A 16,809-nucleotide genomic window follows, 5' to 3' on the forward strand; every position below is an offset into this window, starting at 1 on the left:
TTGACTGTGTGTGTGTTTGTGTGTGTGTGGGGGGGAAGCACAGCTCTGAGGAAACAACCTGGTATGCTGCCTCAGCTCCCTGGGGGATACATGGAATCATATCATAGAACCATAGAGTTGGAAGGGACCTCCAGGGTCATCTAGTCCAACCCCGTGCACAAGGCAGGGAATTCACAAGTACCTCCCCCACCCCACATACAACGCCACCACACATACCTTTATTTCAGCTTTATTTCAACTTGCTTTTAATGGATAGCCACATATGAGGGTACTCAAGAAGAGTGAAATTACTGGAATGTATTATTATGATTAGCACCAAACTGTTTTAAAAATGTTTTAATTGTCTTATTGTAAGATTTTAATTAGTTAATGTTTAGCCTGTAAATGCTTTTACTGTTGTGAGCCGCCCTGAGCCTGCTTCGGCGGGGAGGGCGGGATAGAAATCCAATAACTAACTAACTAACTAACTAACCAACCCTGCTCCATTCCCAGAAGAGAGCAAAAACCTCCAGGAGCCCTGGAGCAAAAGGGATGATAAATGAGCATTTGTGGGTGTTGAGTGTTCCTTGAGATCTTTCAGAAGAAGAAGATGATATTGGATTTATATCCCGCCCTATACTCTCAGTCTCAGAGCGGCTCACAATCTCCTTTATGTTCCCCCCCCCCCACAACAGACACCCTATGAGGTGGGTGGGGCTGAGAGAACTCTCCCAGAAGCTGCCCTTTCATATACAACCTCTGTGAGAGCTATGACTGACCCAAGGCCATTCCAGCAGCTGCAGGTGGAGGAGTGGGGAATCCAACCCGGTTCTCCCAGATAAGAGTTCGCGCACTTCACCACTACACCAAACTGGCTAGACTGCCCCTGCCATCATATCTGTGGAGTTCTTGTCAAAATTTAGCCTTCTGCAGTTGTTTTAAACATAACTGACGTCTGTTTAGGCATAGTGTGCATGGCATTTGCAGCTTTTGTTCAAAACTTGGTTTGTTGGAGGAGGCATGGGCTATGGACAAACACTGCTCTGAAGTTTACAGACACCGCCCACCCCAAAGCATGTAATGCGCACAGGGTCCTCTGACAGAGCCGTCTGCTCTCATTGTCCCAAAGGGAGAGGGCGTGGCCTATCGGGGGCGGTTGCTGGTGGAGCTGGAGACCAAGTTGGTGGACCACGTGGAGCAGAAAGTGGAGGACATCCCAGCCGATGACATTCTGCTGGTGGAGGTAACGGGCCGCCCCAACAGCCTTTCCTTTGTGAGGATTGAGTGCTGGTTGAGGCCGTGCAGTCTACACAGACCAGAGATGGGATGCTTCAGCTGGGCTCTGGTCCTTGCTGAGCAAAGGGCACCTTCTTTTGTGACACAGAGCTTCTTTTGGGGCTCACAGAATTGGACCCCTGGTCCAATCGTTTTGAAACTTGGGGGGTACTTTGGGGAGAGGCACTAGATGCTATACTGAAAATTTGGTGCCTCTACCTCAAAACACAGCTCCCCCAGAGCCCCCAAAACCTCCAGATCAATTCCCCATTATACCCTATGAGAATCGATCTCCACATAGGGAATAATGAAGTGCTCAGCAGACGTTTCCCTCCCCCACCCCCCATTTTCTGACGACTCTGAAGTGAGGGATTGGCCTCTCTACTCACGAGTTGCCGCCAACTTCTTCAAAGTAACACAGACACCCCATCCCAAGAGGAAGCCTTTCAGTCAGAGACTGGAGCCTCCGGAGGTGGAAAGGCACATGGTCCTCTGGGGGCGGGAAGGAGCCTGGGAAAGCGGAAGAACCCCCGCGGGGACCTGGGGATTGGCAAGCCTAATTATACCCCACTGAGGTCCCTCCCCTACTCAAACTCCAATGTCCCCAGTCTCCACCCCCCAATTTCCAGGTATTTCCCACCCCAGAGTTGGCAGGCAATGGCAAACCACCTCTGGAGGAGGTCCTTTGCCTGAGTCGAGGGGGGTGGGTGGGTTCATGCGTCCAGCTCCCAGCCTTGGACGGTGCTGTTTTAGTGCCGGCTCAGCAGGTGAACAGCTTGGGAATGATTCTGGATGTCTCCCTTTCTGTGGATGCCCAGGTCACGATGGTTGCCAGGTCTGTCTTCTACTCTCTATGGCCGATCAGGCAACTAGCGTTGTATTTATCCCCCCAAGACTTAGCTACAGTGATCCACGCAGTGTGGACTACTGTAACTCGCTCTACGCTGGCTTGCCCTTGAGGCTGATCCGGAAACTGCAGCGGGTGCAGAGTGCGGCAGCTCTCCTGCTGACTGCGTCACCTGTACTGGAAGGTTGATAATGAATCTGCCAGGGTGGGATACCTAATGGACGGGCAGGTGTTTCCGAATAATTGGGCTGCTTCCTGCCGGGACGGGCAGGTGTTTCCGAATAATTGTAAGAGGCCTTCAGCCACATGGCAAAACAAGGTTTAGATGTTTTAACTAATAAAACTTTGAAGTAGAGGAGAGGGCTTCTTTTGGAGGGTGATTCACACACACTGTCTCTCCCCCCCCCCCCCGCCCGTGCCCCCTTTTCTCTGCGTGGCAGAAATACCTGCGCAGACGGAAGTTCTGCCTCTTTGCCGCCTTCTATTCGGCCACCATGTTGCAGGACGTTGATGACGCCATCCAGTTTGAGGTCAGCATCGGCAACTACGGGAACAAGTTTGACAGCACCTGCCTTCCCCTGGCCTCCACCACCCAGTTCAGCAGGGCAGTGTTTGACGGTAAGCAGGAGAATCATCATAGAATCACAGAGTTGGAAGGGACCTCCAGGGTCATCTAGTCCAACCCCCTGCACAATGCAGGAAACTCACAAACACCTCCCCCTAAATTCACAGGATCTTCATTGCTGTCAGGTGGCCATCCAGCCTCTGTTTAAAAACCTCCAAGGGAGGAGAGCCCACCACCTCCCGAGGAAGCCTGTTCCACTGAGGAATCGCTCTAACCATAGAATCACAGAGTTGGAAGGGATCTCCAGGGTCATCTAGTCCAACCCCCTGCACAATGCAGGAAACTCACAAACACCTCCCCCTAAATTCACAGGATCTTCATTGCTGTCAGGTGGCCATCCAGCCTCTGTTTAAAAACCTCCAAGGGAGGAGAGCCCACCACCTCCCGAGGAAGCCTGTTCCACTGAGGAATCGCTCTAACCATAGAATCACAGAGTTGGAAGGGATCTCCAGGGTCATCTAGTCCAACCCCCTGCACAATGCAGGAAACTCACAAACACCTCCCCCTAAATTCACAGGATCTTCATTGCTGTCAGATGGCCATCAAGCCTCTGTTTCAAAACCTCCAAGGAAGGAGAGCCCACCACCTCCCGAGGAAGCCTGTTCCACTGAGGAATTGCTCTAACGGTCAGGGAGTTCTTCCTAATGTTGAGTCGGAAACTCTTCTGATTTAATTTCAACCTGTTGGTTCTGGTCCTGCCTTCCGGACCACACCATCCTTTATAGGACAGCCCTTCAAGTACTTGAAGATGGTGATCCTCTCGCCTCTCAGCCGCCTCCTCTCCAGGCTAAACATGCCCAGCTCCTTCAACCTTTCCTCATAGGACTTGGTCTCCAGACCAAGAAGAAGAGGATATTGGATTTATACCCCTGTCTTCACTTGAAGTCTCAGAGCAGCTTACCATCTCCCTCCCCTCCCCTCCCCTCTCCACAACAGACACCCTGGGGGCAGAACTGCTCTTGAGAGTCCAGCTATTTCAAGAACTATGACTGACCCAAGGTCACCCAGCAGGCTGCATTTAGAGGAGGCATGGGAAATCAAACTTGGTTCTCCCAGATAAGGGTCAGCGCACTTAACCGCTACACCAACTGGCTCTGGGGGTGGAGAGGGGAGGGCTGGAGCCGGCAGGGAACAGAGCAGAGGGAAGCCTGAGATTGGCCGGCTTGCTGCTCTCCGGCAGGATTTCCATCTCCTAATAGGTCCCTGTTTGTGGACTGCCCAGTTTCTTTGTTCCTCTCTTTCTTTGAAAAAGAACCCTGCTACTTCACAGCAGAAGATGTTATGCCAAAAGTTAAAATAATAACATAGGAGAAGCCCTGTTGGATCAGGTCAATGGCCCCTCCAGTCCAACACTCTGTGTCACATAAGAACATAACAGAAACCATGTTGGATGAGGTCAGTGGCCCATCCAGTCCAACACTCTGTGTCACATAAGAACATAAGAGAAACCATGTTGGATCAGGCCAATGGCCCATCCAGTCCAACACTCTGTGTCGCATAAGAACATAAGAGAAGCCCTGTTGGATCAGGCCAATGGCCCATCCAGTCCAACACTCTGTGTCACATAAGAACATAAAAGAAGCCCTGTTGGATCAGGCCAATGGCCCATCCAACAGACACCCTGGAGGTGTCCCAATGGCCCATCCAGTCCAACACTCTGTGTCACATAAGAACATAAGAGAAGCCATATTGGATCAGGCAATGGCCCATCCAGTCCAATACTCTGTGTCACATAAGAACATTAGAGAAGCCATATTGGATGAGGCCAATGGCCCATCCAGTCCAATACTCTGTGTCACATAAGAACATAAGAGAAGCCATGTTGGATCAGGTCAATGGCCCCTCCAGTCCAACACTCTGTGTCACATAAGAACATAAGAGAAGCCCTGTTGGATCAGGCCAGTGGCCCCTCCAGTCCAACACTCTGTGTCGCATAAGAACATAAGAGAAGCCCTGTTGGATCAGGCCAGTGGCCCCTCCAGTCCAACACTCTGTGTCACATAAGAACATAAGAGAAGCCATGTTGGATCAGGCCAGTGGCCCCTCCAGTTGAACACTCTGTGTCACATAAGAGAAGCCCTGTTGGATCAGGCCAGTAGAGTGGGGAGGGATGGTGGCTCAGTGGTAGAGCATCTGCTTGGTAAGCAGAAGGTCCCAGGTTCAATCCCTGGCATCTCCAAAAAAGGGTCCAGGTAAATATGTGTGAAAAACCTCAGCCTGAGACCCTGGAGAGCCGCTGCCAGTCTGAGTAGCCAATACTGACTTTGAGGGACTCAAGAGGGCCTGATTCAGTAGGAGGCAGCTTCAGATGTCCATATGACACTGGGGTCCCTTCCAACTTTATGATCCATTGATTAAATTTCCATGTTCAGTCTCGTGTTCTTTAGAAGAATCGTAAGGGGGGCTCCATGGGCCATCTGGACTAACCCCTCAGAGCAGGGGTCTCTGACACAGGCCCTGTGGGCATCATGGCACCTGCTGATGCCTTTTGCCCCCCCCAATTCTCCCTTCCACACGTGCCAACCCCAGTTCTGGGCATGGCAACCCTAAAGCACGGGAAATGTGGGCGCAGACACATGCTTTGTAAGACGCCTAGGCACTGGATGCAGCTTGATGAGTTTTGATCATAGGGTTGGTTGAAGATACTTCCATGTCTCCTTGACAGGCTGCCAGTATTACTACCTGCCGTGGGGCAACGTGAAGCCCGTGGTTGTGCTCTCCTCCTACTGGGAAGACATCAGCCACAGAATGGACACCCAGAACCTTCTTTTTGGGGCTGTGGATCGACTGGTGAGTGAAGCTCTTCTGCCTGTCATGGGGAGATGGGGCGGAAACCGCATCTTGGGCTAATTCACATGTCCTTCTGGTCACTGAAGACATTGGAAGAAGACATTGGATTTATATCCCGCCCTCCACTTTGAATCTCAGAGTCTCAAAATGGCTCACCATCTCCTTTGCCTTCTTTCCCCCACAGCAGACACCCTGGGAGGTGGGTGGGGCTGAGAGAGCTCTCCCAGAAGCTGCCCTTTCAAGGACAACTCTGCCAGAGCTATGGCTGACCCAAGGCCATTCCAGCAGCTGCAAGTGGAGGAAGAGGGAATCTCAGAGAGAGTGGCTCACCATCTCCTTTCCCTTCCTCCCACACAACAGACAGTCTGTGAGGTGGGTGGGGCTGAGAGGGCTCTCCCAGAAGCTGCCCTTTCAAGGACTGAGTCTCAGAGCAGCCTACAATCTCCTTTCCCTTCCTCCACCACAACAGACACCCTGTGAGGTGGGTGGGGCTGAGAGGGCTCTCACAGAAGCTGCCCTTTCAAGGACTGAGTCTCAGAGCAGCCTCCAATCTCCTTTACCTTCCTCCCTCACAACAGACACCCTGTGAGGTGGGTGGGGCTGGAGAGGGCTCTCACAGCAGCTGCCCTTTCAAGGACAACCTATGCCAGACCTATGGCTGACCCAAGGCCATTCCAGCAGGTGCAAGTGGAGGAGTGGGGACTCCAACCCGGTTCTCCCAGATAAGAGAGCTCTGGCTGACCCAAGGCCATGCTAGCAGCTGCAAGTGGAGGAGTGGGGAATCAAACCCAGCTCTCCCAGATAAGAGAGCTATGGCTGACCCAAGGCCATTCCAGCAGGTGCAAGTGGAGGAGTGGGGAATCAAACCTAGTTTTCCCAGATAAGTGTCCACACGCTTTACCACTGCACCAAACTGGCTGCTGCAAAATCAGGGCCAGTGCTGGGGTTTTTGCTGCCCCAGGCAAGATTCTTCCCCCCGCCCTCCAGTGGGGGAGGGAGCCCAGTGCCGGCCCAAATCGGGTGCATTTGCATCGGGCCCCCCTGCTTGACTCTCCCATGGCCGAGCAGGGCAGTCTCCTCAGACTGGCAGCGACTCTCCAGGGTCTCAAGCTGAGGTTTTTCACACCTACTTGCCTGGACCCTTTCTAGATGGAGATGCCGGGGATTGCACCTGGAACCTTCTGCTTCCGAAGCAGATGCTCTACCACTGAGCCACTGTCCCTCCCCAATATTAGAACTAGATTTGAGTCCAGCAGCACGTTAGAGACCAACAAAATTTCTGGGATGTAAGCATTCAAGAATCAAAGCTGCCTTTGTCAGATACAAATCAGAATGGAGACCTCTTATACCCCAGTTGGAAGGTGGGCATTCCAAAGAAGGGAGTCAGGATGCAGAGGTTTTCAGCTCGATTAGAGCAGGTGAGAAATGCTTAGAGGCAGAGAATTTGCATCTGTAGTGAGATAGGGAATCCGATGTCCCTATTCGGCCCTGGAGGGTCCATTGTTTTGAATCTGTGAATGAACTCAAGTCCAGCAATGTCATGTTGTCATCTCCCCTTGGGTCTTGGAGGCTCATGTTTTTGAAGCCCCTCTCTGTTGTTTTGATGGATCACCCAAAAACAGTGGCAGTGGAGGTGGGAAACTGAAAACCCCTTCTAGGATCCGTTGCACCAGAACCATCTAGCAGTCCTAGATTAAAGGTTGCTGGCACTTTCAGTTATGTCCAGAAGACAACAGGAAAACTGGACCTGGCCTCAAGTGAATGCTTTAAAATTGATTTTTTAAATGAAATGCAAGCTTGGCTTCTGGTCTAGCTGTTCTGCAACATAGATTTATTATGCAAAGGGCCCCTGGAGTTCTGCTGGGACTGGATCGGGGTTGGTAATAATGCTCTGCATAAACATCCCCATAGGCTGCATTTAAGAGAGCAAAGTTCTTTATCGCCAATCCCCAGGTGGGTGGCAAAAGAAAACCCCAAAAGGGTTCCGTGACAACCGGCCTCACAAAGCAAAAACACCTTTCAAAATAACTTAGAAAACTTCAACATTCTATTATCACTCTCAAGCAAATATTTCACAAGTCATACCCTGACAGACAATGAGTAATGGCAGAAAGTGCGGAGGACCTAAAGAACCTCTAGTTGAGGGTGAAAGAGGAGAGCACAAAAGTAGGCTTGAAACTCAACATCAAAAAGCTAAGATCATGGCATCCGGCCCCATCACACCTTGGCAAAGAGAAGGGGAAGACATGGAAGTAGTGACAGACTTCACATTTCTGGGATCCAAGATCACTGCAGATGGCGACTGCAGCCATGAAATTAAAAGACGTTTGCTCCTCAGGAGGACAGCTATGGCGAACCTGGGCAGGATAATAAAAAGTAGAGACATCACCCTGCCAACAAAAGTCTGTTTAGTCAAAGCGATGGTATTCCCAGTAGTCATGTATGACTGTGAGAGCTGGACCATAAGGAAGGCCGAGCACAGAAGAATAGATGCTTTTGAGCTGTGGTGCTGGAGAAGAATCTTGAGAGTTTCTTGGACTGCAAGAAGATCCAGTCAGTCCTAAGGGAAATCAACCCAGACGGTTCCCTGAAAGGTCAGATGCTGAAGCTGAAGCTCAAATACTTCGGCCACCCAATGAGAAGGGAGCACTCCCTGGAGAAGACCCTGATGCTGGGAAACACATAAGGCAAAAGAAGAAGGGGAGAGCAAAAGAGAAGATGGCTGGACAGCTTTACTGATGTAACAAACATGGATTTGAGCAGACTTCGGAGGATGGCGGAAGACAGGAGGGCCTGGCATGACTTGGTCCATGAGGTCGCAAAGAGTCGGACTCGACCGTGTAACTGAACAGCAACAACGACACTCTGACAGACAATCACTGATACTTTGTGCAAAGGAAGGACATAAATGAATATATAAACAGTCCGATCCTGGAAATATACAAGAAGAGTCCTTCCACTTGAAAGGAGTCCCCGGTCCAGTTCTTGAGGAAACCACGTGATGATAAGAATTCCAAGACTATTGTACACGACAACGGAACGTTGTGGAATTCTTATCATTACGTGGTTTCCTCACAAACTGGACCGGGACTCCTTTCAAGTGGAAGGACTTTTCTTGTATATTTCCAGGATCGGACTGTTTATATATTCATTTATGTCCTTCCTTTGCACAAAGTATCAGTGATCGTCTGTCAGGGTATGACTTGTGAAATATTTGCTTGAGAGTGATAATAGAATGTTGACGTTTTCTTAGTTATTTTGAAAGGTGTTTTTGCTTTGTCAGGCTGGTTGTCACGGAACCCTTTTTGGGTTCTCTTCTGCCACTCTCAGCCGTGATTCTCTATTTGGTTTGCACAATCCCCAGGTGGGGGCAAGGGATCCCACGGTTTGGAGGCCCTCCCCTTGCTTCAGGGTCATCAGAAAGTAGCGGGGGAGGGGAATGTCTGCTGGGCACTCCATTATTCTCTATGGAGACCGATTCCCAAATGGAGAATTAATCCGCAGGTATCTGGGGCTCGGGGGGGGGGCGTTGTTTGAGGTAGAGACACCAAATTTGCAGTATAAAATCCAGTGCCTCGCCTCAAAACACCCCCCAAGTTTCAAAAAGGTTGGACCAGGAGGTCCAATTCTATGAGCTCCAAAAGAAGGTGCCCCTATCCTTCATTATTTCCAAGGGAGGGAAGGCATTTAAAAGGTGTTTGGTCGCTTTAAATGTGATGACCAGAACTCCCTTTGGAGTTCAGCGATGGTCGTCACAACCTTGCTCCTGTCTCCACCCCTGAAGTCTCCTGGCTCCACCCCCAATGTCCCCAGATATTTATTGAATTGGACTTGGCAAGCCTAGGATCCGGCAAGAATGCCCTACGCGACATCCCATAGGCTGCATTGAAGAGAGCAAAGTTCTTTACGGCCCCTAAATTGAAGGCGAAAATGGGAGTGGACCGCAAACGAACCCTTGCTTTCCCTGACGCAAACTGTGAGCGAGGCTGAAATGATGGAGGCACCGGGTGAGTAAAGCCGCGTGTGGTTTTTGTGCTCCGTGCAGGAAGCGAATTTGGAGCTGGTCCACCGTGCCCTGAAGGCCAAGTGCTCGGCCATTGACTTGGACACCCTGGTAGCCCGCTTGATTGATGAGATCATCATGGACTGCAGGTATATTCGTCTGAGGCTGCCCGTCTCTCTGTGGGTTTCACGGCAGAGCGTTTGTTTGGCTTGGATGGGGGCCCCGGGCTGAAGAATGTCATCTATTGGCGAGAGCTCCATGTGAAGGTGGCCTGAGCCAAGGCACGGAGTTGAAAAGGTGATATTTGAGGCAGGTCATAAATTTCCACTCGGTAGGCTCCGGCCTACCTGAATGGGCCTCATTGTCCTTGGGGCTGAGCCGTTCGACAGGCCGTCTGCCGAGGCCGGCTCCTCGCTCGGGAGGTGGAACGGCCTCCAGCTCGTGGTCCCAGGCCTCGCTGTCATTAATCGGTTACATAGCGTCTGACGTTCAAAGCTCCTGAGAAATCTCCGTCTTGACCTTCCCCTCTGAAGTAAATCCAGAATTATTTCCCCTTTTGCTGGCTGAAGGGCTTGGCCAAAGACCAGGCTCGTTGTTGTTGAGGGTTCAAGGGCGGGAAACGTAATATCACCTCAACAGAAGGTTTGCCTCAGGGAAAGGCATTTGGATTCTCAAGCAAATGAGAAGCCCGAGCGTGGTAAGAGGTCCTGTCGATTGGGCTCACAAGTAAAATTGACGGGCTTACTTCCAAGAAAAGGGTGTAATATTGCAATAGAAGACTCTAGACAAGCAGCTTCTGCTCCATGTTGTAAGCGAGTGGTTAGACCAGGGGTGGCCAAACTGTGGCAGTTTCACACATATTGTGCGGCTCTTGAAGCCCCCCCCCCCCACTGCCCCATCAGCAGGAGAAGGCTTTTCTCTCTTCTCCAAGCCAGCTAGCAGCTTGGAGAATGCATTTCAAGTTAAAGTTGGTTTCATCCCACCTCTCCCTCCCCATTTATTTGCTTGCCTGCCTTCCCTCAAACATCTGAAGTTCATATCTTGCGGCTCTTAAGCATCTGATGTTTATTCTATGCGGCTCTTACAGTAAGCAAGTCTGGTCACCCCTGGGTTGGATCCTTTCAAACAGTTCATAGAATCATAGAGTTGGAAGGGACCTCCAGGGTCATCTAGTCCAACCTCCTGCACAATGCAGGAAACTCACAAATACCTACCCCAAATTCAAAGGATCTTCATCGCTGTCAGATGGCCATCTAGCCTCTGTTTAAAAACCTCCAAGGAAGGAGAGCCCACCAACTCCTGAGGAAGCCTGTTCCACTGAGGAACACCCCTAACAGTCAGGAAGTTCTTTCTAATGTTGAGCTGGAAACTCTTTTGATTTAATTTCAACCCATTGGTTCTGGTCCTACCATCCGGGGCCACAGAAAACAGTTCCACACCATTTTCTATATGACAGCCCTTCAAGGACTTGAAGATGGTGATCCTATCACCTCTCAGCCGCCTCCTCTCCAGGCTAAACATGCCCAGCTCCTTTAACCTTTCCTCATAGGACTTGGTCTCCAGACCCCTCACCATCTTCATCACCCTCCTCTGGACCTGTTTCAGCTTGTCTATATCTTTCTTAAAATGTGGTGCCCAAAACTGAACACAAGACTCCAGGTGAGGTCTTACCAGAGCAAAGTAAAGCGATACCATCACATCACGTGATCAGGACACTATACTTCTGCTGATACAGCCCAAAATTGCATTTGCCTTTTTAGCCACCGCATCACACTGTTGACTCATGTTCAGTGTATGGTCCACTAAGACCCCTAGATCCTTTTCTCACATACTGCTGCTAAGACAAGTCTCCCCCATCCTGTAACTATGCATTGGATTTTTCCTGCCTAAATGCAGAACTTTACATTTATCCCTGTTACAATTAATTTTATTGGTTTTAGCCAAGTTTTCCAGCCTGTCAAGGTCACCCTGTATCCTGTTTCTATCTTCTATGCAATGTGGATTCCCTGGGTCCACACTCAGGCTCCAGATAGGGTTGCCAAGTCCAATTTAAGAAATATCTGGGGACTTTGGGGGTGGAGCCAGGAGACTTTGGGGGTGAGGCCAGGAGACATTAGGGGTGGAGCCAAGATCAAGGCTGTGACAAGCATAATTGAACTCCAAAGGAGTTCTGGCCATCGCATTTAAAGGGACGGCGCACCTTTTCAATGCCTTCCTTCCATAGGAAATAATGAAGGATAGGGGCACGTTTTCTGGGGCTCATAGAATTGGACACCCTGGTCCAATCGTTTTGAAACTTGGGGGGTATTTTGAGGAGAGGCACTAGATGCTATACTGAAAATTTGGTGCTTCTATCTCAAAAAACAGCCCCCCCAGAGCCCCAGATACCCGCGGATCAATTCTCCATTATTTTCCATGGGAATAAGTCTCCATAGGGAATAATAGAGTTCCCAGCAGACATTTTCCTCCCCGCCCCTGGCTTTCTGACGATCCTGAAGCGGGGGGAGGGCCTCCAAACCAGGGGATCCCCTGCCCCCACCTGGGGATTGGCAACCCTAGCTCCAGACCCTGTGGGCAGCGGGAAATTCATGCTGGCTACTGCAAGGAATCAATGGTGTGGTTTGCAGGTCTTGGGTCTCTTGATGCCTGAGACCAGAAAGGTTTTGCAGGCAGAAGCTGCCTACAAGACGGTCTTGAGTTGCTCCTTCCTTCCGTCTTTTCTCTTTCCGGGCAGCGTGGACAGTCCTGAGCTGTACTGGGCCTGGGATGGCTGCTTCCCCCCTTACAAAACCTTGGGGGAAGCCCAGTTGCACTTCTCCCAACTTTTTGCCTAGTGCTGTTCTCTGCAGAAAACTTTCCAGATGGAGGTAGCGGCTGCAGCCTAAGAGGTTTGCCAGCTCTGGCCAAGAAATGCCTGAACAATTGGGGGTGCTGCTGTGGAGGGGGTGGAATCTGAAGAGGGATTTCACCTTGATTTGGTGTTATACCACAGAGCAGGGGGGTCAAACGTGTGGCCTGAGGGCCAAATCAGGCCCCTGGAGGGTTCCTATCAGTTTGGTGTAGTGGTTAAGTCCGCAGACTCTTATCTGGGAGAACCGGGTTTGACTCCCCACTCCTCCACTTGCAGATGCTGGAATGGCCTTGGGTCAGCCATAGCTCTGGCAGAGGTTGTCCGTGAAAGGGCAGCTTCTGTCAGAGCTCTCTCAGCTCCACCCACCTCACAGGGTGTCTGTTGTGGGGGGAGAAGATATAGGAGATTGTAAGCTGCTCTGAGTCTCTGATTCAGAGAGATGGGCAGGGTATAAATTTGCAGCTGTCTTGTTCTATCAAGCCCCCAAGCAACCGGTTCTTGTCTGTTTCCTTCTCCCTCTCTCTTGCTTTCTTCTGCATCTCAACTTGCTTTGCAAGGCTTGCTCAATTGCACAGAAGCTACAGAGCAAAACTCTCAATTCTCTCCATTGGCTGAGGCTCCTTCCCCTTCTGGTCCCCTGGGGAGGGAGGGAAAGAACCAGAGCTTCCTTTGCCCACTTCCCTGGATCTCATGGGAGAGATACAAAGAAAGCACCTTTAAGACCAACAAGTGCTAATGTTTAAGCATGTTTTATGTTAAGGTTTTTTTTTCCCCAAAAAATCTTTAATCCTGTTTCTCTGTGTCCTTCAAAAAGTTTGCATCTCTGCTACCTAAACTTAAATAGGCACACACTTGGTCCGGCCCAAGAAGGTCTCATTTATGTCAGATCCAGCTCTCATGAGTTTGACAACCCTGCCATAGAGTCTGCTTTCCGCAGCTGCCACGATTATCAGGGGAACTGATTGGTGTAGTCTGGAGAGCAGATATAATTCCAGGAGAGCTCCAGTACCCACCTGAAGGTTGAGCAAGCAATAACCTATATAGGTCAAGTGATCCAGATTACTAGGCTGACTTACAAATGTGGATCACTGGACCTGTAGAGGTTATTGGTTGCTCAAGATATATGTGATCGCTCTTTGTGAATTCTTCCTCCCCCACCTGGAGATTGGCAAGCCTAGCCAAGGGCCTGCCTCATTTCTTTGAAGAAGAAGAATTGCAGATTTATACCCTGCCCTTCTCTCTGAATCAGAGACTCAGAGCAGCTCACAGTCTCCTTTATCTTCCTCCCCCCACAACAGACACCCTGTGAGGTGGGTGGGGCTGAGAGAAGGAAAGGACTTCAGCAGGGCATAAGGCCACACAGTCCACCCTCCAAAGCCGCTATGTTCTCCAGGGCAGGGGAGGCCAACGGTAGCTCTCCAGATGTTTTTGCCAATGGCTGGGGCTGATGGGAGTTGTAGGCAAAAAACATCTGGAGAGCTACCGTTGGCCACCCCTGCTCCAGGGGAATTAGTCTCTGTAGGCTGGAGGCCATTTAAAATGTTGAGGGACCTCCAGGCCCCACCAAGAGGTTGGCAGCCGTGGCTTCTCCGTCTGCAACTTGCCCAAGGTGAGGGAACGAAGCCACTAGCACACGTGTGCCAAACCGCACTGGCCGCTGTGCGGGAAATGGTGAGTAGGGCTGTCGCTCAAAGGATGTTCTTTCAACCCTGTTTATTTCTTTTCTGAGCTCCCTGAAGGAGCTGCTTCGGTCTCTCCCCCCAGCCTCTCCTTTACGGTGCGCTCGCTTGGAGAATGTCAGAGAGATTCCCGAGGCCATAAATATGGCCCGGCTTCTGTGTGTGCCATACGTGACCTGGGGCGATTCCCGGGACTTTGGTTTCCCAGAGGTGAGGCTCCCTCCAAGAAAAATTCAATTAAACGGTGGGGAAATGTCAATGCAGGACTTTTCCAAACTGGCGGGTTGCACCGGCCAGGAACGCAGCTTCCCCGGGCTTCTCCTTTCCCTTCCCTCCCCTCCCCTCCCCTGCTGAATCAAGTAACAAGCCACAAACAAAAAATACAAAACTGTGTGGCCCAAGAATCGCTTATATCACAATAAATTGTATTCAAACGTATCTCACAAAACACAATCAAAAGTGCAGAAGGATGAATGGAGTCCAGCTCCAGCAAGGATATCTCAGTTCAATTAGTCCCGTTCTGACAGAGGATAAAATAATGTGCCCATAAAGTCCAAGCCCTCACAAGGAGGGAAAAGGCTCAAAAGAGCACCGGTGGAGTGGCTGTCCGTTCAAAGGGGGAGGTGGGGCAACAGCAGCGACTCGTCACCTCCCTCCTCTTCACTCGCCGGAGAAATCCAGCCTCAATCTCCCAATCTCTGTCATTTGGAAGAACCGTCCTGAGGCAGTTTACACTTTATCAAGAGCAAAATGGCACATGACTTTCTCTCAACCGTACTTCACAGAATGGCACATGACTTTCTCTCAACTGCACTTCACAAATTTCATTCCAGGAATTTGCCTGGAATGAAATTTGTGAAGTGCAGTTGAGAGAAAGTCATGTACCATTTTGCTCTTGATAAAGTGTGAACTGCCTCAGGGCAGTTCTTCGAAACGCACAGCAAGTACAGTCAACAGACATGTTGAGAGAGATTGATGTTGGATTTCTCCGGCGAGTGAAGAGGAGGGAGGTGAAGAGTCGCTGCTGTTGCCCCACCTCCCCCTTTGAACGGACAGCCACTCCACCGGTGCTCTTTTGAGCCTTTTCCCTCCTTGTGAGGGCTTGGTTGGACTTTATGGGCACATTATTTTATCCTCTGTCAGAACGGGACTAATTGAACTGAGATATTCTTGCTGGAGCTGGGCTCCATTCATCCTTCTGCACTTTTGATTGTGTTTTGTGAGATACGTCTGAATATAATTTATTGTGATATAAGCGATTCTTGGGCCACACAGTTTTGTATTTTTGTTTATGACTTATTACTGTGTTTTGCTTTGGCGCGTTCTTTGAATCAAGTAACAGCAGCTGGTGGGGAGGGGGAAGAGGAGGCTGCAAGCAAAAGCCCTCCTGGACTGTGGTTCGGTTTTGTTGTAGACGGCCCGGTGGATGCTCTCATCAGATAGACTTCACTTGGAGCAGGAGCTCTAGCCACGAATCAGTCTGAGAGTCCCTTCTTTCCTGAGAGACTCAGTCGTTGAATGTATGACATGGAAGAAGGAGAAGGAGAAGATGATGATGATTGATGGTGATGATGATATTGGATTTATACCCCCCCTTCACTCTGAATCTCAGAGCAGCTCACAATTTCCTTTACCTTCCTCTCCCCACAGCAGACACCCTGTGAGGTAGGTGGGGCTGAGAGAGCTTCCCCAGAAGCTGCCCTTTCAAGGACAACTCTGCGAGAGCTATGGGTGAATTAGCGTGAGCTTGCTCGCAGATTTTTAGCCTCTAGCTCACACATTTTTGTCTTAGCTCAGGAAAAATAGCCCCACAGCACTATAATTTATGCAGTAGGCCATTCCAGCAGCTGCAAATGGAGGAGTGGGGAATCAAACCGGTTCTCCCAGATAAGAGTCCATGAACTTAACCACTACACCAGGGTTGGCCCAACTGTGGCTCAGAAGCCATACGTGTCTCTTGAAGCCCCCATCACCCTGTTGGCTTGCTTGGAGAAGGTGTTTGTTTCTTTAAATCATTCTCCAAGCCAAGCCAGCTGGCAGCTTGGAGAATGAGCTTTAAGTTAAAGTTGCTTTATTTATACCTCTCCTCCCCCACCTATTTCCTCTCTCCCCTCCCCTCCTCCCTCCCTCAAACATCTAATGTTCATGTGTTGTGGCGTTATACCTTGCGGAGGTCCCTCCCTTCCCCAAACCTGCCCTCCCCAGACTCCAACTCCGCCCCAATCTTCAGGAACTTTCCAATGAGAAATTGGAAATCCTAATAAAAGTCCATCAGGGATACTGTTATGTATGTGGACTCAAGGGAAGACTTTGGTGTTCCCGCCTGGCTCATTGGAGCTGTATGGACTGAGCTTGGGGACTTGGGAACAAAGGGCTGTAGGATTCAAAGCCCCGCAGCCCACGACCAATCACAAGCCCCCGCCAGTTTGAATGACCCAATAACGTGCTTGCGCGGGAAACCAGAGATGTATATAAGTTCAGCCCATGGGCCCCAAAGCCAGTCTTGTATTGAAGAAGATAAGAAGATATTGGGTTTATATCCCGCCCTCCACTCCGAAGAGTCTCAGAGCGGCTCACAATCTCCTTTACCTTCCTCCCCCACAACAGGCACCCTGTGAGGTGGGTGGGGCTGGAGAGAGCTCTCACAGCAGCTGCCCTTTCAAGGACAGCCTCTGCCAGAGCTATGGCTGTCCCAAGGCCATGCTAGCAGGTGCAAGTGGAGGAGTGGGGAATCAAACCCGGTTCTCCCAGATAAGAGTC

The 16,809-nt window shown here is 50.4% G+C and overlaps 1 protein-coding gene across 1 annotated transcript in view; it reads left to right on the forward strand.

Moving 5' to 3' along the window:
- The window catches only part of DYSF (dysferlin), a 301,818-nt gene that overhangs the window by 79,981 nt on the left and 205,028 nt on the right, over positions 1-16,809 (forward strand). Inside the window, exons 19-22 of the mRNA XM_060247222.1 lie at positions 1,109-1,222; positions 2,542-2,719; positions 5,392-5,516; positions 9,562-9,668. Coding sequence (XP_060103205.1) covers positions 1,109-1,222; positions 2,542-2,719; positions 5,392-5,516; positions 9,562-9,668 — 524 coding nt within the window. The remainder of the gene's footprint in view (positions 1-1,108; positions 1,223-2,541; positions 2,720-5,391; positions 5,517-9,561; positions 9,669-16,809) is intronic.

This window comes from Heteronotia binoei, chromosome 9, assembly GCF_032191835.1.
Source record: "Heteronotia binoei isolate CCM8104 ecotype False Entrance Well chromosome 9, APGP_CSIRO_Hbin_v1, whole genome shotgun sequence".
NCBI classification, from domain to species: domain Eukaryota; kingdom Metazoa; phylum Chordata; class Lepidosauria; order Squamata; family Gekkonidae; genus Heteronotia; species Heteronotia binoei.